The sequence below is a fragment of the Podarcis raffonei genome, chromosome 5, assembly GCF_027172205.1.
Source record: "Podarcis raffonei isolate rPodRaf1 chromosome 5, rPodRaf1.pri, whole genome shotgun sequence".
Lineage (NCBI taxonomy): Eukaryota > Metazoa > Chordata > Lepidosauria > Squamata > Lacertidae > Podarcis > Podarcis raffonei.
The window spans coordinates 45793352-45813912 of record NC_070606.1 but is presented as its reverse complement, the minus strand read 5'-3'; the positions used below and the strand labels follow the sequence as shown (position 1 = coordinate 45813912).

Sequence of the window (20561 nt, the reverse complement as noted above, 5' to 3'; positions counted from 1 at the left end):
AACGCCTGAAATTTTGGAGTCTTTTTGGATGAAAGTGTTTGCTGCTGCCTGGAATAAAAACACAATAATGTGCATTTTTACTGGCTCCTAGCTACAGATACAGACAGAAACATTGAAACCACTTCTTGTAGCCTCAGTACATCCCTATGATAATCAGTGGTGGTTAGTGGTTTTATAGATTGTAATTCTAGTAGCTGTTACAGGGCTGGAGAATAGGCATTGAGCAAGTTGCGGCGAGCCTCAAACACTGCAGTAATGCATGGGTCTCTAATCTCATACACCTTTTTTTAAAAAGTCCAGGCTTTGCCACTTATTGTGATCTAAGTTACAGTTGAGGTAGTATTTTTTTTAATTAAACCACCATTTCTGAAGCTGAAGGGCAAGTTCCATCTTGAGTCTGTAGTGGAGATATATTATAAAAATTTATCATATATTTCCTGCTTTAAGGAGTGGTTTTTCATCCATTTGAATTGTTTGGTTGTGTTCTTTTTGGACTGCAAAATTTGCTGCCCCCTCTCCTTAGGAAAAAAGAATCACTTCATGTGGTAAACAAAAAGGAATGATTTGGCAGCAAAATGGCTCCCCCTTCTTGCCATCTCAAACCATTTTGTATCTTAATTACTTTTAATATCTTGTTTGAAGCTTTGTTCTACTGCATAAACCTATGCTTCCTGAATCACGCTAACATTTTAAGAACTCTTCAATGACATACGTCCTCTGTACTAAGATTACTTCCACACCCACACCTGTTATATGGAAGTTTGACTTACAGCCTCCTCTAAAACTACATTTTCCTCTAGTTTTAAGTGGAGGGTTTTCTTTCTTTTCTTCAAGTTAGTACCTGGAAGTAATACGAAGATAATTGCATCCAAGCAGCCAAATTTTGCACCAGGGGTTCCTAGCAGATTCACTGGCAGTAGCAGAGTCTGCCTCAAATGTGAGTGTCCTATTAGAAAGTATACATTTTCATCAACATTAATTATGCCTATCTGGAATGCCACTGCCTGGTCTAAGAACAAAGTTCCAACAATAGCAGCTTCTTAAAATCACTAATGCCAGTGTAAATGTTGTTTCACCTTCATTTGTGTGGCTTCCTAAATGTTCTCTGTAACTCACCAATGTTCCTCCTCCTGATTGCTCTATACTGGTGTCTATGGTAAGTTATTCATAATTGCAGTGTTAGATCATTGACACAGCTATGAAGTTGACTCCCTTGAATATGTTCAAAGCTGGTAATGTGCTTTTCCATTAATTTAAAACAAAACAAATATAAGTTTTGTAACAATGGTTTGCTTTCAGTTTGTCTATTAATGTATTATTCTGTGTCTTCTTTCACTTCCCCCTACCCTCAAATTCCATTCTAGTCCTTATTTATTCATTTCAAACGGACACTGCTGTTAGGTTGGGAGGTCATACAGCCTGCGTTTGCCATGAAATCACATCTGTATTACATTTGCGGTTGGACCTAGTTCTTACTATCCCAGTCATCTTGTCTTTTGCTGCCGCTGTCCCAACGGTTGCATGGACTCATTGTGTGGTCAGTGTTGGTGGCAGCTTTACTCTTTTCTCTCCGCTTCCCATGGCTCTCAACTTCTATTCCACATAGCTTAGCAATGCGTTCTGAGGATTGCAGTTTTTTAAAAAAATATTATCGTTCTTAATGGTGTTTTTGATGCACATTTAGTGCTTTACTGTTTAAAGGAATCCTGTAAATTTGGGTTGAGAGAAGACTGACTTGGCATAGGTCCTATATTGAGTTAGTGGCTAAAGCTATTTTGAATTAAGGTTTCCAACGCCACAGTTGGTACAACAAATAATAGTAAGCTTGTAGTTAACTAGTCTGGTGTGGGTTTCATGGGCCGCTTTGCAGGGTACAGCCTCATACGGATGAGAAGAGTAGTCCTTGGTCAAAGCTCCCCTCTCCCTCCCACATTCTGTTTGAAATGAGAGAATAAGCAGGCAGCAGGCTCTTAGGAGTTATGCAGTCTTTCATCTCTCCTGCTTCTGGTCTAGGAAACTCTGGGTTGCGTCCAACAAAGCAGTTCTGTTAGCATAAGGACTTGGGCTGTGCATTGGTACTTCTTCTCCCTCACCTCTCTCAGGGCACCTCTTGTAATTTCCTCAAATCTGTTACAAGATCTGGAGTCTATCTCAATGTACCCATTAGTTTCTGCAGTGATGAGGGTAGGAGAGTGAGCACAGAATAGTGGAAAGTTCATCCCATCTTGTTTTGAGTAAAGTCTTAGGTGCCAGCTAATGTCTGAACAAGCCATTAACCGACACACTGTGGTCTCCTCTTATATTCAGACAGGATTTTTGCTGGAACTGTGAGGTGCAGATACTCTAGAGGAGTCTTGTTGGTTTGCTTGGAACTTTTTTAAGCACACAGGATTTTGGGGGGTAGATGTATGTTTATTTATTTATTTTAAAGAGCAGAGTTAGTTTACTTCAGACCACTCATGAGCTTCTCACAGCTCTGAAAAGAAGAGTTTATTGTGTTTTGGAATCTTGACTGCAGAGATGTATCAATCACCTTCTTTCATTGAGAAGGGTGGTTTTGGCATAGCTTGCTCTTGTTGGACCTGAAAATGTGTTAGTATTTTGTACAGGGTAAAGGACATGAAGGGCCTGGTCCATGTGAAATTATAGAAATTGTCACTTTTTATTGAAAACTGCACTGAACGCTATATGTCCACCTTTACAATAAACAAATACAGTAACGGTAACACACTAAAACAAAACATACTTCTGGTAGCCATTGGTTCTGGTTTTTTTGTTTTGTTTGGGACAGCTTTTAAAACTTATCACAGAAACAGGAATGTACCCATACAAAGGCTCAAAATAGGCCATCTTTTTCAACAAAAAGGCGATGATTCACAAAAGACTATGAATATAACATGTAACTAGTTGATACAAATCTAATAGGATTTGTTAAAATCAGTCACATCTAATAACACATTTTGAAGTGTTCTTGTATAAAATATCACATGAAGAAAAGAAGACTTCCATGTCTAAAAAAGTGGGTTTGTTCATACAGTCTGACAAGTTACCATAAAAAGTGTTTCTTTTTCCTGAGACATAAGGAAATGCAACATTAGTCTTGAACCCCTTCCAGCCCAAGACGTTTCCACTCAATAAAATAGCTGTGGATTTAAAACTGAGAAAAATATATTTGAGTATAAATGTGAAACGTAACACTTTTTCTTTTTCTTTTTTGCATCATCAGCACGTGTTATTGAGTGTACAGCTACTTTATTAAGTGTATCTTGTAGAATAAGCATCCATTTCTGTGGGTAAGAGGCAGCTAGTTAACATGGGCCTTTTACCCCCTCTTCCCACCAAGATTGCTGTCCTACATGACGGTAGTTAAACTTGAGTAGCATCCCTCCAATACATTAGTGGCCATATATAACTGCAACAAGCAAAACAGTTCCCCCATCTCTGGGTTATATTTCCTCAGGCTATACAAGGAGGAGCCAGGTAAGTGAGGAAGGAAAGGGCTGAAGTCACATGATGGTTTCCTCTTACTATCATGTAAGCTTTGTTAGGACTGTTGGACCTGCTCTAAGCAGCAGGTCACCTGCTATTCCCCAAAAGGGACTGAGAAGAAATATATATTCTTGTGATTGATGTAAAGATGAAGGAAACTTAAACATACAATAACAGAAGCTGATCAGTAATGTATCATCGCATCCTAGTTTTCAGTGCTTCAGTAAGCAGGTGACTTCGTCTGCATTCCCCCTCCCTCCCCAAGTCTTGACTCCATTTTTTTTGTAGTTAACACTGGAACAACATGATGCGTCAGTCCAAAATCAACCTTACAAATTTTGTATCAAATTCCCGTCAGTTCATGTGTCATCCCCCCCCCCCCAATGTCTCTTGGTCCCAAATCGGAGTGCTTTGAATTATCTGCTATTGCTCATTGGGATGTTCCCTGTTGTCCCCATGTTTGGACGGCTGATTAGGAGATGGAGCTTGGGAAGGATGTGCCACTGTCGGAAGATTGTGGGTAACAGGGATCCCTCCTGGGATAATACCTTCCATAGCTGCCGGAATCCCGCCTGGTGTAACGCTCACCATGCCTGGTGGATATCTAGGAAGAGTGTGATTTCTTAGTTAAAAGGAGACATGCAAGCATTCCATAGAACAACAGGCTGTGGGGGTAGTAGAAGGGTAATGGGGGAGGGGAAATACCCTGCAGTCAGTTTCATTCATCGCCAAATCACTGCTATCCAGGTATGGTAAGAGAAAGTACTTTTTTTTTACTGCAAAATCTGTCAAGTTTTCAAAGTATGTTCGTAAGAGCAGTATTTGTTTGGGTGGGAGGGGGGAATCAAAGCTAATATAAATTATCACCTTCAAACTCTTCTTTTTTCACATTGCTTTTACCCACATTGAAGTATGAGACAAAAAAATGATTCCAGTGTTGAAAGAGAGCCGCAGAGTGCACATTTCAGCAGCTGAGGGACCAGCCTTATATGAATAATCCGCTACTGCCATCCCTTCTTCCTGTCAGCCTTTTATTGATGTCAAACATATCGGAACACAAAATACGACTGTGGCTTCTTTGCTGTTAATTCATTTGAGTGCCACAGAGGGCGACTGAAATGTTTTTTGGCTATTAGGTATCATCTCTTTCTTCCTGTAAAATCCTTTGAAGTACAAAGCAGAAGGGTGGACTGGCTCATGGAGATGCTGAAAAGAAAAACCTAAATGGAATGTGACATTGTTCTAATGTCAGTAGTTCGATAACAGCATCCCTTTCCTAAACACATACATTACATTCAATTCAAAAAAAAGGATGTTTCCTCTTTCAATAAAATGAGATAGAGAACATGGTGCCTGTACAAGACTAGTTTCATGCCCTCACCCCAATAATGTGACTTGTGGCACCCTGGCTCTAGCCTCTCACCAACCTCTTCTGGGGCTTTTGCTTAGCTGGAATGGGCCCTTAAATTATGATAACACTTCTTACTTGTGTCTGTCTGACTGTAAACCTCTTATAAGTCAGCTCATCAATTGCTCCATCCATATCACCAGGGGCTGAGGGAACAATCAGCCCAAGACAACAGTCTGAGTAACTTGCATAGCTAGTTCTGGAAGCTCAAAGAGGCATTTAGATTTGAGTTTCAAAAGCATGTTGGAATGCAAGAGGTACCTGCTGAAGGAAATGAGGTGAGTCCCCAAACTAGTGAGAAATAGCACACCGGCCAGCTCTTCAAAGAAGAAAACCAAAGCTGTCACAGAGTTGGTGGAAAGTCCCTTGTGTGAACAAGTGTTTGGGAGGAAATTGACAGAAATCAACCTGACATGTGTCGTCATTACTATTAAACACATTAACCAGGCCGTGTAGATGAAAGAGCTTTACACTGTGAGAGAGCGAGAGAGAGTGTGTGTGTGTGAGAGAGAGAGAGAAAGACAGAGAGAGAGAGAAAGTATGACATACAGAGAATGAAACAAGTTGGACTTGGGCTTTAGGATACTAGAACAGTAATTGTGCTTTGGGGAAATATGCATGATAATGAAACCCTATGTAAAACTGGTATATTATCACACTGTTAATCCTGCAAGATGAAGCAGGACAGCTAATTCTGCAAGTCCTAAGTCAGACTGCTGTCAGAAGGGTGGGAAGCTAAAAAGCCCCCATGTGTGAGCAGAAGCAAACTTGCATTTGTCTGGCTCTCAGTCTGTGAATTTACAGGACAAATTTAGGGAAGAAAGGTATATTGCAAATTAGTTTTAACATACAACTCCGTTCAAGGAGTAGGATTAACAAGATTAGCCTCTTGCATCATAAGCAAGGTTGTACACTGCAGATGATATATATTCTATACTGAATTTAAATTCTGTAGTCTGCATGAAATAGGTTCAGTAAACAAGCTGGCGTATACTTCCATTATTTCTGCTAATCACACTAAAGAGCAAGGAGTTGCAAAAGGCAACAGGAACTGGATATCTAGACTCTTAGTTTTTCAGATTTTACTTAGTATCACATAGCTACTTCCCAGTCCTAGCCCTTGCTTCCTGAAACTCAGTATTAAACTCTGCTCATGAGCAGTATTGTGTGGGTTTTCACACAAGTGCAGAAGAAACATAACACTGTGTAAAAGAAGAGATGCTGGTAGAGAACAGTTTACAAAAAAGACCAGGTGTACCTGTGAGGCAAAGTTAATTAAAGAAAAGAATAAAAGCTGTTCTGAAGGTATGCTGTAAGAGTATAGGAGAGGTCACTAGATTAGACCTTGGAAGGAAGGTTCTGTGCTGGACATAGGTAAGTCCCCCTCCCCAAAAATGCAAATATTAGTATACACAGTATGTAATGAAATGGGGAGGAGATAAATAAGAAGCCCAGCTCTTCTGACCCGAAAACAAGATGGAGAGAGACTAGTTCGTGAAGGTTCATTTTTGTTCTTGCTATGTCTGCCCCTTGGAATTATGTCTCCTAAGTGAAACAAAAATTCTGGCTTTCAAAATGTCAGATTATGCTTGAGTGGGATCCTTCTCCACATAGGCACACTATCCATGCATGTGGGGATCCCAGAAAAACTCACAGCCCTTTTTATATCCTATACACATACCTACCTTTAGTGCACATGGAAGAAATCTGAGAGCACAAACTTTCATAACTGCCCTAGAGGACTATCTACTTGGCTAAAGAGAGGTGGAGAGAAAAGGGGTCCATTGAATCCCACTGGGATCCATCAGGGAAATTCCATAACTTCTGCAATCCTAAACACACAGGAAATTTAAAACTTGGAGGGAAACAAATTCATCTGCAGAGGTTTGCCTCCTGTTTACTGCTCTTTTTGAAGGCTGCACAAATAGTCTGGTGCTTGAGAGCTACCATAAACATCCAAGGGAGGGTGTGTGCGTGAACAGAGGGGGCTTGTGAAATCATGGGCACTAGCCAATTGGGCTTTTCCTGCAACAAAACCACTGTCTCAAGGGATGTCTAAATTATCTTGTAACAAGTTCCTGACAACTGCACATTTATTGCTGAACGAAACAATCGTCTGGAAGTGCCCTAAAAGGACTGATTGGCATTTCCAGCAGCCCAAAAACCCCCACCCCTGCCTAGTAACCATTCCACATCTCTTCTGCTTTTTCTAGACTTAAACTTATTACCCCTTAACATTACATGGGGGGGGTGCCCTACAGTTAATTAATGTTCCACCTTTCAGCCTGTGCTGGGTGAACAGTGCATCAATATACTGGTATTTATTCATTTACAATGGTGGCCTACCTCTGCAAAGAATCTTTGAAGTCCTTAAGAAGCACTGATTATATTCCTACCTCTGCAAAGAATCTGATTATATTCCTCTCCCCACCCCCCAAACTAAAGAGCTGGTTTGCTGAAACTGACTTCTGGAAGCTCCTTTTGTCAGGTAAATAGTGGGTGAGTTAGTAAGACTGAAACAGCAGAAAGACCTTTCAGAGAAGCTCAAAGTGACTCTATAGTGGCATTATTAAGGGGTCTCTGTGCAGCGGGATACCTGTGGAGATGCTATCTCTGAATAGTATTCCCACAATAAAGGAAGCGCCTTCTGTGGAGGAAACCTGAATACACTACTGCTGAAGGGCTATCCTACCTGAGCCCTATACAAAGATGTGTGTATCTCATTCTCTAGCTCCATTCTTGGGTAGAGAACTACAAAGTATGGTGCTTTTCCCCCAAAAAGAGTTCTTTATCTTACCTGTATGTGGCACCATTGAGCTCCGGATGAATCGCTTGCTGATCTATTACTGACCAAGGAGCTGTTGTGACAAAGAATTCCTTGTTCACGCAGTTTCGTAGGCTTTCAGGGATCCGACCTGAGGAAGGGGACGATTCAAATTCATAACAGGGTCAGGCACAAATCAGCCCGACTAATATGCAACAAGCTATATCCAAGTTGAGGTTTTCCACACCACTCGTTCTAACTCACACAGCTCTTTACTTCCCACTAAAATTCAGGGGGGTGGGTGGGAAGGACTGCTGTAGAATTTGCTTACAAATAAAACAATATGCAGTGCTTTCCCCTCGCCACACCCTAATACAGCGGCCAGATAAAAGTCCTTTGAAAGGTTGGATAATTTCCCACCCCTTTCCTGCACCAAGTCACTTTACAAGCCCCATTACAGATGTTTGCTGGTCATCCTGCAGACCTCACCAGAATGAATGAAAGCTGCCCAAGATATTATAACTTCCTCTACCCCATTGGCATTTCTCCCCAAAACAACTCCACATTGGGTAATGGTAGAAAATCGACCCACAGGAAAGGATGCAGAAGGCCACCTAAAACAGTACAAAATTAGGCATGCTATAGCAGTGCCTGTTACACATTTGGCATGTATTGGATGCTGGAGCCCTAAGTGATTATGTGAAACTCTCAGTTATTCTGAAAAATACTTAGATAAAAGTCCACATCCCTTTAATTAGGAGTTTGCTCCATCATTAACATGATTTGCTACCATATCTCCATGACCAAAGTAGTGCCATTCAGCACACTTGTGGTTTTGCCTTGAAGAGAGGAACAACTATAAATGCCTAGTACACAGTGCAGCATATCTTGACTACTTACCTAACAACAAACCAAATACAGTGGTACCTTGGATTACAAACGCTTTGGGTTACAGACTCTGCTAACCCGGAAGTAGTACCTCGGGTTGAGAACTTTGCCCCAGGATGAGAACGGAAATGGCACCACGGCGGCAGCGGGAGGCCCCATTAGCAAAAGCATGCCTCAGGTTAAGAACGGTTTCGGGTTAAGAACAGACCTCCAGAACGAATTAAGTTTATAACCCAAGGTACCACTGTAGGTAACAATATTATGGCTATGCCTCCCTAAGGAGTACTTGCTGGTCCAATGCAGGAATAGGGTGATGTTATGGGATAGGGACACTCAAACTAAGAGAGTTCTGGCATAGAATCCCCTAATGGCAACATCACTTTGGTTCAATGTAGGTTTTCATGTAGCAATTGCTCCTGATGTTGCAGCTGACAACTGATAGAATTTTTCAGCTTAATGAGCTTTCTGAACAAACATACACAGGCGTGCATGTGTAAGATTTAAATATGATTTAAAACTAGGTGATTTAAGTGTTAACCACAACTGCCCCCCTCCCCACAGTCTATGGAAGCAGAGGTATGCACTTTCCAGGACCGGTGTGCCACATATGGTTATGTGATGTTCAGAGGTTCTTTAAACTATGCACTGGCACATACAAGTGCAATCAACACTGTCAGGGACCACACCTGCACATGCTGTAGTGCCAGATAAAGCACAGGCAAGCACTTCATGGGACCTATAACATTTAAACTGGCCTATTGTGGTCTAAACCACTGAGCCTCTTGGGCTTGCCGATCGGAAGGTCAGCAGTTTGAATCCCCGCGATGGGGTGAGCTCCCATTGCTCAGTCCTAGCTCCTGCCAACCTAGCAGTTTGAAAGCACGTCAAAGTGCAAGTAGATAAATAGGTACCGCTCCGGCAGGAAGGTAAACGGCGTTTCCATGTGCTGCTCTGGTTTCAGTGTTCTGTTGCACCAGAAGCGGCTTAGTCATGCTGGCCACATGACCCGGAAAAACTCTGCGGACAAACACTGGCTCCCTCAGCCTGTAAAGCAAGATGAGTGCCACAACCCCAGAGTCGTCTGCGACTGGACTTAACTGTCAGGGTCCTTTACCTTTTTATGGGCAAGCAAGTTGCTGTACCTGTGATAGCTCGGCGTATCTCTGTCGCGGCGGCTTCTCTCATCTCCAGTGAGGCCTGTTCGCTGTACCAAGCAGTGTGTGGTGTGCAAATTAAATTAGGAGCATCTTTTAGTGGTCCTTGAGCAAAGCTACAGGAAAACACCCCCCAAGAAACAAAGATTGAGGTAAAAAAATAAAGTTCACCAACATTTGATTTGATTTAATATTTCTATTCTCCTTTTCCAACAACAAATGTTGAGCTCTAAGCGGCTCACAACAATCAGAAAGCATTGAAAAGAAACAATAAACATCACAATCGCTACAACCAGATATTGCTAGACAAACACAGTAACATACAAATAAAGCAAACAACAACAAATTCATTGAAATGATTAATACAAATCCATAAAGTCAAAGTCAAGAAGGTGCATGCTCCCCAGTTAATAGTGGTTGCCTATATATGTATAGTGATTGCCTTTATACAGAGGCAATCACCCTTCCACTATTGTTTACTGTTGTTCCTAGATACCTGAAAAATTAGGCTAGAAGAATGACACACATTGATCACGTTTTGAGAATCCTTTCTTGGCTTAATAACTGGAGTACGTCTGAGCCTTTTGTCTACACACACAAGCCCTTTTAAGTGTGCAGTAATTAAACCCAGAAGTCTCCTACTAACCATAGAATCCCATTTTGCCCAAACCAGAAAACAATAGCTATCAGTCTTAGAAGATGCCAGGATCTTATAATCAGTTTTAAGTTGGTTTAACATCCTGGCTTGTTCCAAACCTCCAAACCATAGTATCTGAAGTAGAACACCACGTATGGTTAATGAGAGACTTCTGGCTTTAATTCCTGGATGTTGCAAAGGCAGGAGAGAAGGGGCAGCATTGAGGGTGGGGAGGAGGGCAAAGGCATGTACATATATTGTCTTTAAGCAGACAGATGATTGACCAAATTCAAGTCACATTTTCTCTCATTTTCTTTCAAAGTTGATTTTTATATGGTAAAACATCTCTCATCCACATTTTGCTACACATGCTGTGCGCCATCTGGCTGCCCATTTCATAAAAATAAGTGCTTCCCACATGTCTCTTGATTCCAAGACTTGCTTCTCTTAGATCCTTCCAGCGGTATCCACAAACAAGTTCAGCTTGAGGGGAGACCATCTGCACTGCACTGCACGATGATTCAGGCTATGAACACACTCCCCATTTACTCTGCATGCAGTGCGTTCCCATTGTTGGTTTGTCGTGGACACACGACGTTAGCCACAATCCAGATCTATCCTGTTATCAAACTCTGCATTTTGACACATTTTCTCCAAACCAGCTTTGATCCAAATTAAGTAAAAGAATGGCCTGGCTGCATTTTAAGCTGGTAATGACACAGAGGGCCAGAAGGCCACATCTAGCCTTCCTCACCCCTAGCTTAGCGTGTCACCTGAAACCAGGATCATAGTTAAGCTCTCTCCTCTTTAACCAGGCTAAAGCTACCTGTGGCAACTGGCCACAATAACTATATTCTACCTCTGGTGTTGGGAGGCAGTATGCTGCTGAATGCCACTTTCTGGAAACCGTAGGAGTACCGCTGTGCTTGGGTCCTGCTTGCAGGCTTACCACAGGCACCTTGTTGATTCATTATTACATGAATAGAAACGGCCTAGAATGAGCCTTTGAGAACATGCAAGATAGAAGTGCAAAATGCTACAAGTGAGATCTCAACTTACCTAAATGGTTCTGATTCATGCACATCCAGTGCTGCCCCTCGTATCCTTCCTTCCTTCAGGGCTTGAGTTAAGGCCTTTTCATCCACCAGACCACCACGGGCTGTGTTTACCAAAAATGCTCCCTGCCTCATCTGAAGGGAGCCAGGGAGAAAGAAAGGACTATTCAAGCACTACTATTACCAACAGTGGGACATAAGCAGAGTCTTGCCACCACTTCCCTGGCTTACTCCCGTAATGTAGCATCCTCTGGCCTCTGCAAGAGAGGGGAAGCAGCAGCCCTCAAGATATTGCTGGATTGCAACACCCATCTGACCATGGGTTATGCTGACCGAGACTGATGGGAATTAGATTCCAACTGCATCTCGAGGGGCATAGGTTCTTCACCACTGAACTGATTCTATGAACTTTTCCCCCCTCATCCTAGCAAAGAATGATGTCATAGTGGGATGCGTTCTGGGTCTGCATGAGTTTGGAGAGTATGTGAGTCAGCACAAATACTGATAGCAGCAAAGGAACAGACAAGGCTACAAGCAGATGCTGGAAAGAGATAATTTACTTCATGGAAAATGCCCAATAATTTTTCAACCATTTTCATCTTCCTCTGGAGCAAAGGGTCTCCTCCTCCAGCAAACGCAACTGACCCAATAACATACTTTGGAAACTGATTAATAGAATGGAAGTATATTACCATTTTCCAGCACCAGTGTAAGCCCTGTCTTGGCGTTTGATGTCCTGAACAAGATCAGTGGCACAATGGCACACCATTGCGCTTGAGACGAGCCCCTGGTAAGACAATGTCTAAGAGGCAAAATACTGGGGATGAGGCCATTGAAACTAGCACTAGGAAAATAATTAGCAGTTTTGGCCTAACAGCCTGCTGTGTAAATTTTTGAATGAGAGCATTGCATACCTGCTGCTGGTTTTTAAATGCTACCTGAGATCTCTCTTTCAACCTCAAAAGCACTTCTTACAGATTTCCTGAACTCTTCGCTATGGTAAATAAATATCCAAATAGTAGAATATACTACTCTGGAAGCATTACATTTTTGCACCAACATACTTTGTGTCCAAGGTGCTTTCCGAGGTTATTAAACGCTGTACAATGAACATTATGCTAAGAGTCCATTTGCTACTTATCCATGTGTTCATTTTGCATGGAATAGGGATAATAAAGATAGCTGCAGAACCACAGCAGTATAGGATAAAAACAGCATGGCAGAAGCAGATTCCTCAGCCTTTGGGAGAGAAATCAGCCATTTTGGGGGGTGGGGCGGGAATCTAGAACTCCTGACTGAATTAGGAACAAAAGAACAACTGTTGACTGAGATTTCCTCTGGCAGAATTTAATGCACAGTTTTTCTGGTCACCTAGGTGACCTTTGCCCTGAACATGTCTGGGAAACTGTGCTTGTGTTGGGCTAGTCTGGGCATTACTTTATGACACACAGAATCATAGAATTGTAGAGTCGGAAGGGACCACATGGGCCATCTAGTCCAACCCCCTGCAATGCAGGAGTTTCCCCCACAACATGGGGTTCAAACCCACAACCCTGAGATTAAGAGTCTCATGTTGTTATTTCGAAAGAGCAAGGATGAGGAGAACCTGGATGAAAGACTCCAGCCCAGTTCCTCAAAATACACTATTTCAAATAAGCCATTGATGTAAGCAAGTCTTGCGCCAACAAGACCAAATGACTAGAGCAAATAAAGCGAAAAGTATTGTAGGTGTGTTACATTCTGCAATGTTAGGCTGCTAACTGTAATTTACTGGCAAGCATTAAACCAACCTGCTTAAGTTCCATCACTTAACATATATAATGTGCAAAAGACAGATGAGCAGTTTAGCTATAACTCTCAACTATCCCAAAGGTAAAAATGCATATGATTATTGTTTGCAGCTGCTTGGCATTATCACTGTGCCAGCAGGAATTCCAGACCTCAGCAGCCACACATTCCTAGAGCGCAGTTGGAGCCAACAAGATGATCCTCCTCCATTCAGAATTACCTGCTTAATCGTAAAGTCATTGATAAGGTGGTGATTATGTTCATTGAGGTTACAGTGTAACGACACACAGTCGCTCTGGTACAGCAGATCCTGGAGTGTGTAGACCCGCTGGACTCCCAGGGACCTTTCTATGCCATCCTGCAGGTATGGGTCATAAAAGATCACATTGAAGCCAAACGCCTTGGCTCGAACTGCAACTGCTTGCGCAGTGCGACCTAAGCCAAAAGAAAAAAGAAAAAGGCAGAGAGTTGTCATAATAGGCTTGGCATTCGCTGCATGAATTCCAACGGGTGCATTGAACGGTACCAATTGGCACGACTTGCTGCCAAACGCTTTCTCTGACCACAGCAAAGGTGTTCATGCCGCACTGATTCTCTCCTGTGTTATATCCCTGTGTTAGTGCTGCTGAAATGCAGCACCTGAAAAATGGGAGGAAATGATACTAGCACACTGGTCAGAGCCAAGGAGAGGCACTTTGCAAGTTTTACCACTCGCTTCATGCATCTTACTATCTGCCACACGCCCAATAAATGCTGGGCTACCATACCAGCAGGCTTCATAAATAGGCAGCGAGTTTGCAACATGGCCAATCTGTAGCAGCTTTATATTTGTGGTACATTTTTAATTTAATTTAAAATTAAATTGAGGGGCCCAGGTATCATTCACCTCCCTGACCAGCACTGAAATGCTCTATAACCAAGAAAATAACTCCCTGTGAATGCTAAGAACAGAAAGCCTACCTGCACTGTCCTGTCATTTCAATGATTTTGACTTTTTATGGTCTTATTGGCTTACTTTTTTCTGGCACTACAGAAATGGAAGTTTCTGTAGTGGCCAGTGGGCTACGTTTAGTTCATAGGGTCACAAGGTGTGCAAAGCCTGTTCCAGTGGCATAGTAATAATACTGTCCTAATCTCCCTTTAAAGGTGATATGGACAATAGCTCTTCTTTTAGACTGCAAGAATTCACAAATGCATACCATGAATATACAAATGATAGCTATTATCAGCAAGCCCCCATTACTCATTACCTGTTACTCATTATATATTTTTAAATGCTGGCACCTTGCCCTAAGCACTTGACAACTGCCTCATGTCAATTGACCTGGAATTTCATTTACTGTAATGCAAAATTGGGTTGGGGGAAAGAGGGGACAACATACTAGAAACCCATCCAGGTATACTGATATTTTTACATGAGCAAGAGGGTATTAGAGAACATCATGATTTCTGTCTTTCTCCTTCCCTACTGTTAGGTTTTAAATCTCCAAGAGCTGGATTCTTAGGACAGAGTCTTACTGCCAACTTAGTTGAAGGTTCAAACATGAACCATGTAATGCAGCGTGTATAAGGGCATTATTTGAATCTGCCTTTAGAATACAAGCAGCTATGGCATTATTATTTTTTAAAAAGTCCATTAACTATTTGCCAATGCACTTCAGATGCAATTAAAATGAACAGACATTGCTATATGAATCCATAAAGGGAATGCAACACTAGTGTAATGCCAAATTCTCAAACTGGAAGGAGGGAACTCTAGCGGGCAAGGAATAAATGTCCACTGCAAAGAAGTAACACAGCTTATCAAAAGTACTAGAGTGCTGATCTTCCGCACCCACAGTGGTAATTAAAGTGCTGGGTTCTAGCCACATTTAAGCCTCTGACCTAAAAGAGGAAGTCATGTTAAGGAAATCTGATTATGATCATCTTTGGTAGAAGAACAACAACAACAACAAAACCCCTCTGAGCCTTATTTATTATAAGAGCAACTTGTTTGCTGTAGCCTCCTCCCCCCCCTACCCTTTCCTTCTGCGCTCTTGCTGAATGGCTATTTAATTGGGCATGACTAAGACAACTGTCATGGTTTGGAAGCAAAGGTTTAATAAGGCTCTTCTGATAAAGAGGGACAGCTGCAGTGCAATCAGCAGGTCATTATCCACAATGTCATTCCAATTCAATGTCACCGCCTGGGCTCAACTAACCGACTTCTACATCAAGATAGGAGTCTTCTTTTCAGAAAATGGAGAGAAAGCCAAATAACCAGACGTAATCATGCCTTCATGTTGGAAAGTAGGTGAATGGAATAAAATAATGTGGATTCTGCTGGGATGGGTATTTTTCTCTCTCTCCCTTTCTTGACTGCCATATTTCTGAACAGATGAAATGGAAGAAGCACACCTATCTTTGATTGCAATTACTCATTAAAGGACTCTGCACAAATGTACAACTCGGGGCCTGGTGTAGAAGAAGTTGGAGAAAAATATGCACAAATGCCTATTAATTTGCCAAATTTATACTGAGTGTTCACGGAGGTGGGGTGAACCAAAAGAATACTGAGTCTCAACAGCAACTACTGGAGAGTGACCATAGCTCACAGAGTTTGCAATTGAGCATCTCTAGTCTCATCGGCTGATGAGGCTGTGCTCCTTGTTTTGCATTGTACTGGAACAGTTGAACTCAGGAGCTCTGAGCCCCTCACAAGCAGGGCTTCTGTGTGTGCTAAAAGCAAGCAGATGTTTTAGCTGAATTCTGCAAATTGCATAAATGATATTTTTCTCTGGCGAGAGAAAAACAGCCGGGGATTTTAAATGCCCGCCTCCTCCTTCAACACGCACTGTGCAAGGCTGCAGCTTCTTCAAGCAAATGTTGCAGTTGCAAAGCACGATGTCAGAATCCATGCAGATCTCCTTGTAAAGCCCAACCCCCTGTTGTTTTAGTGAAAGAATTGTGACCCATTTTGAATAAACATACCAAATCCAATTAGGCCGAGGGTTTCGCCTCTAATACGAGCTGCTCCAGAAGCCACCTCCCGAATCTGCTCCACGCTCTGCACTCTGGTTCCTTCCCTCAGTGCCTGGTAGAGCCAAGTGTTCCGTCTGTAGAGATTCAGGACATGGCACATCGTGGAGTCTGCCGTCTCTTCTACTGCAGCCGAGGGGATGTTGCAAACAGCAATTCCTGGTGAATGGGGCAGAAACCTACGTTTTAGTGATCAAGACTGTGGCCAGGAAATCTCAAGGTTTCACACTAGTGCAAACTTAAAAAATACTTTGAAGGCCACTAGCATGGTGTTCCAAGTTAACTATGTTCTCTATGATCTCATGGAACAATTCATAATGCGTAATATCGGAAGGCTTGAATCCATGCCCATGTTGCATGCTGCAGCTTTAACATGAGAACAAAGAGCTACTAATGGCTACTAGCCACAAGAGCTATCCCCAACCTTCACGGTTGGAGGCAGCAATGCGTCTGAAGAGCAGCTGCTGGAAACCACAGGAGAGGGGGAGTGCTCTTGTGCTCAGGTCCTGCTCCAGTGTTTCCCACAGGCATTTGGGTGGCCATTGTGAAAATAGGATGCAGGATTAGATGGTCCCTTGACCTGATCCAGAAGGCTCTTCTTATGTGGTGGTGCTGAAGTCCCTGAGCATAGAAAGACACTGTAGGTTCTAAGCCAGCCTCCTTCTGCTTGGAACCAGGCCAAGGAACATAGGAAGTTGTCTTATACCAGGTTCCCCTAGCCCCATGCTGTTGACTCCTACTGGCAGCAGCTCTTTGGAAAAGAAGGGTGTTTTTTCTCACCTGCTCCCTGATCCTTTCAACTGCAGACACCAGGAATTGAACCTGGGGCCTTCTATATGCAGAACACACGCCCTGCCATTGAGCTACAGCCTAAAGCGAACAACCCTTCCAGCGGCATTCTTAGAGTCCTGAGAATCCGTTACCATGTGCCTGTTCTGGCCATTTGTATCAGCTTTGAAGCTGATGGTCCTTATGACCTTTGTCTAGTGCATCTAAGTTATGGTGCATCTAACTCATGAACAAAACTCAAAGGAAAGGGGAAATTGTATGAAAATTTTAGTAGACTGTACCAGCACCACAGTATGAAAACCATGGCTAAGGACAGGCCCTTTTAAACTTGTTTCATCCCCCCCCTCCCCAAACAAGGCTACTTTGACAAAGTACAAATTTATGAAAAATTCAGGGCCAAATTCATATATTGTCAACTATTTCCAACCTTCCTGTGGATGTCTGGAATGGAACTCACAGACCACTAGTGTTTGTGGATTATAGAACGTCTGCTCTAGAAGGCACGCAGGAAAAAGCATCTTGTTTGTTATATGCTGACCATCTATCCTACTTCAGAATGTGACAACTGGTGGTTATAAGCAATAAATCAAAACTGAGCTGATTCCACACAATATCACCATATGGGGCTGATCTTAAACCAGCTAGGGTTTAAAATTAAATGCTGTTTTGTGGAAGCTCTTAGACCAGTGACTCTCAGATGCTCTTAGACCAGTGACTCTCAGACTCTCAACCCATCATGACCAATGGTCAGGGGAAATGGGAACTGTGGTCATATGGAGGGCCACAAGTTCCCCATCCCTGTCTCAGTTCTAACACTCCTTACTCCTTTTAAGTCATCCTTTCCTTAAGATTTCAAATGAGGCTGCTAAGTGATATGGCTTTTCCTGCCCCTTCTACATGCAGGAAGATTATTCACCTTCATAGGATGGAGCTGCTACCCAAGGTAATGCCAAGACATGCAAGGTGAGATACTAGGGTTAAGTAGTGTAAGCAGCTTTGGCAAAGCATTAACAATGTTCACTCAGCACAGGACTGACTCCTGCCAGGATTCCAGAGAATGAAAAGTTCAGCACAATTTGCTCCAGGCCTGCAGAATTATGTCCCCATTGCACCAGGAATTATGGCATTAGCATACTTTCCTCCATCTGTCCAAAGTACTTTAAAAACAAAACTCAACTTGATCCCGTTTCTCAGACTTAGTCCTTTTATCGATATACAATTTTAAAAATAGCATTAAAGAGCTATTCATTGGCCTGAAAGCGATCGCCAAACATGCTGTGTATGAAACATTGAATAATATGTACATATTGCTTGCTGGGGGAAGTCAGCTGGTGAGCTTCATGGCTCTGGAGTGTCTTGAAGCCATCCCTTGCTTGACACTCTAATGCAGGCATAGGCAAACAACTCCCATCATCCCTGACCACTGGTCCTGTTAGCTAGGGATGATGGGAGTTGTAGTCCCAAAACATCTGGAGAGCCGAGTTTGCATATGCCTGCTCTAATGTCTACACTTGACTACAGCGCACAGTTGCACTTCCCACTGTAGTTTGGTGCTTCCCTATAACAGTATTTTCCCCTTAAATCAGCCTGGGCAAATATTCACAGGAAAAGTGGCAGAAGTAGCTCACTTCATGCTACAGATGAGGGCAGCTGGAGGTGGTATGGAAAAAGATGCAAAGCATTCAAGTAAATGTGTAACTTTTAATAGCTACCAAAAGTTTGCCATGGGCAATGTACCAAAATAAGGAGAAAAAACAAGATGGAATTGCAATGCATACATTAAGACCTAAATGTCAACAAGGCCCCAAAGCTTCAGGTGCCAGTAGGCGTTTTTCTCTCTGCTGTCAGTGGTTTTCCTGTTTTAAATGTTACACTGCTATAGGACAAGGATAAAGAGCTATCTAATAACGAGCTGAACCAATATTCCACCTAGATCACTTGTGCCAATTCCGACAGAGTCTTTACAACCTGAGGTCTTTTAACCAAGAATGCCAGTGGTGGCTCTTCACTGGACTAAAAATCTTCCCAATGGATATAGTAAATATATAGATGTAGGGTTCACACACACGCAATTAAAGCAGTTAGAATTACATCTGATTATATTTTCTTTCTTTCCCCCCCATTATTTCATTCACTATATGCATAGAACAGCAGTGGACTGGAGACAGGGAAAGAGCCATCAGAAGGAAAATTTCAAAATGTACATGGCAGCCCTTGATTACTTAAAAAAAATCAAAAATCCATGAGAAGCTTCTCAGTCTACAAATCTCTGACAGCAAAGTCATGCTGTAAGTAAAACAGCAAAGAGCTCTCAGGCAAGTTAGGGATTTTTTTTAAAATAAGAAAAAAAAAAACCCCTGTAGATGATCCAGCAAAGTGTCTTGTTTAGAATGCCTGCTGCAGAGAATGTGTGTTTCTTTAGTTTTATTAAGATTTACAATGGAGTACTCCGTAGCAATTAATCACTTTAATGACACCCTATCGACAAACATATACAGCTGGCACCCTATAAAGATCAATTTTATTTTATATGCTAATGCAGTGGCACTCATTAGTGATAAAACAATTAACGGTGCTGCTTGCAAACAGCTCACTAGCATTTTAGTAGCACACAGAAATGGCCAATATGTTATAATTCTTAAATCTAGTTAAGGATAACATAATTAGTTGCCTATGTTTGTTGTCAGGCAAAAAGAGACTTCATTGCTAAGAGATTTAAAACCAAGGGGACTATTGTCTACATGCCAGGCCATTCCGTTAAACAACGTTTTTTTTTTGAAGAAACTTGCCAACTGTTGATCTGGAGCATTAGTGTCTAATCAAATGCTTGCATGGACATGGATGTTGCTCTATGGTATTGTATCTGTTCTGGCAAGCTATCCATGTATGCAACAGGCAGCAGCCACCAGAAAGGAGGAGGCAAAGTAACCCACACCATAGTAATCTATGGACCATCTCTCTGCCAGTGGAGCTTCATGTCCCATCAGAACATTACATGATGTTTTATTCAGTTTACAGTTGAGAATGTGGAAGCCCTTAGCTGCAATAAAACTGTGCTATCTGCACTGGAGTTCCCATATGGTCTTTGAAGCAGCTGCATCACAGCAAGCAAAACAGAGCTGCTTTGTCGTATGCAGGGATGGAATCAAAGTCACTCCAACCAGAAACCTGCTGTAAACATGATTCTGAGACAATCAAGTAATTTGTTCTACTTAGAACGAAAACCAAAAACTTAGTTAAGGAGGAGGCACTGAAGTTACGTCTAAAACATACCAAGTTCCCCTGCAGCTTTGATGTCTATGTTGTCATAACCGCTGCCTATTCGAACAATGACTCGTAAGGCCTTGAACTTCTCTAGGTCTTCCCGGGTGAGAGTGATAGTGTGGTACATCATTGCTCCAATGGCTTCATTTAAAACCTAACAGACACACACACAAAAGAAGGAAATAATAGACATTAGTGAAGCAGATGGACATGTTCCGGTAACAGCTGTTGAAGTCCGGTGATGAGTCATGCACAAATATCTAGCAAGGCACTTGGTTCAATCTGATTAAGTGGTTAAAGACTCCCA

The 20561-nt window shown here is 42.2% G+C and overlaps 1 protein-coding gene across 6 annotated transcripts in view; it reads right to left on the bottom strand.

The window, feature by feature from the left end:
• Positions 1 to 2638: 2638 nt before the first annotated feature.
• CTBP2 (C-terminal binding protein 2) overlaps positions 2639 to 20561 on the bottom strand; it is a 198034-nt gene continuing 180111 nt past the window's right edge. For 4 of the 6 annotated variants that reach the window (XM_053388939.1, XM_053388942.1, XM_053388941.1 and 1 more), the window contains 7 exons: positions 20264 to 20408; positions 16154 to 16360; positions 13404 to 13618; positions 11400 to 11530; positions 9692 to 9819; positions 7695 to 7812; positions 2639 to 4093 (listed from right to left, as the gene is read on the bottom strand). In XM_053388939.1, the coding sequence (XP_053244914.1) occupies positions 3913 to 4093; positions 7695 to 7812; positions 9692 to 9819; positions 11400 to 11530; positions 13404 to 13618; positions 16154 to 16360; positions 20264 to 20408 (1125 nt within the window). In that variant the 3' untranslated portion in view covers positions 2639 to 3912. Of the gene's footprint in view, positions 4094 to 4356; positions 4710 to 7694; positions 7813 to 9691; positions 9820 to 11399; positions 11531 to 13403; positions 13619 to 16153; positions 16361 to 20263; positions 20409 to 20561 lie in introns of all 6 variants that reach the window. The other 2 variants (XR_008330589.1, XR_008330590.1) reach the window with 2 other exon arrangements.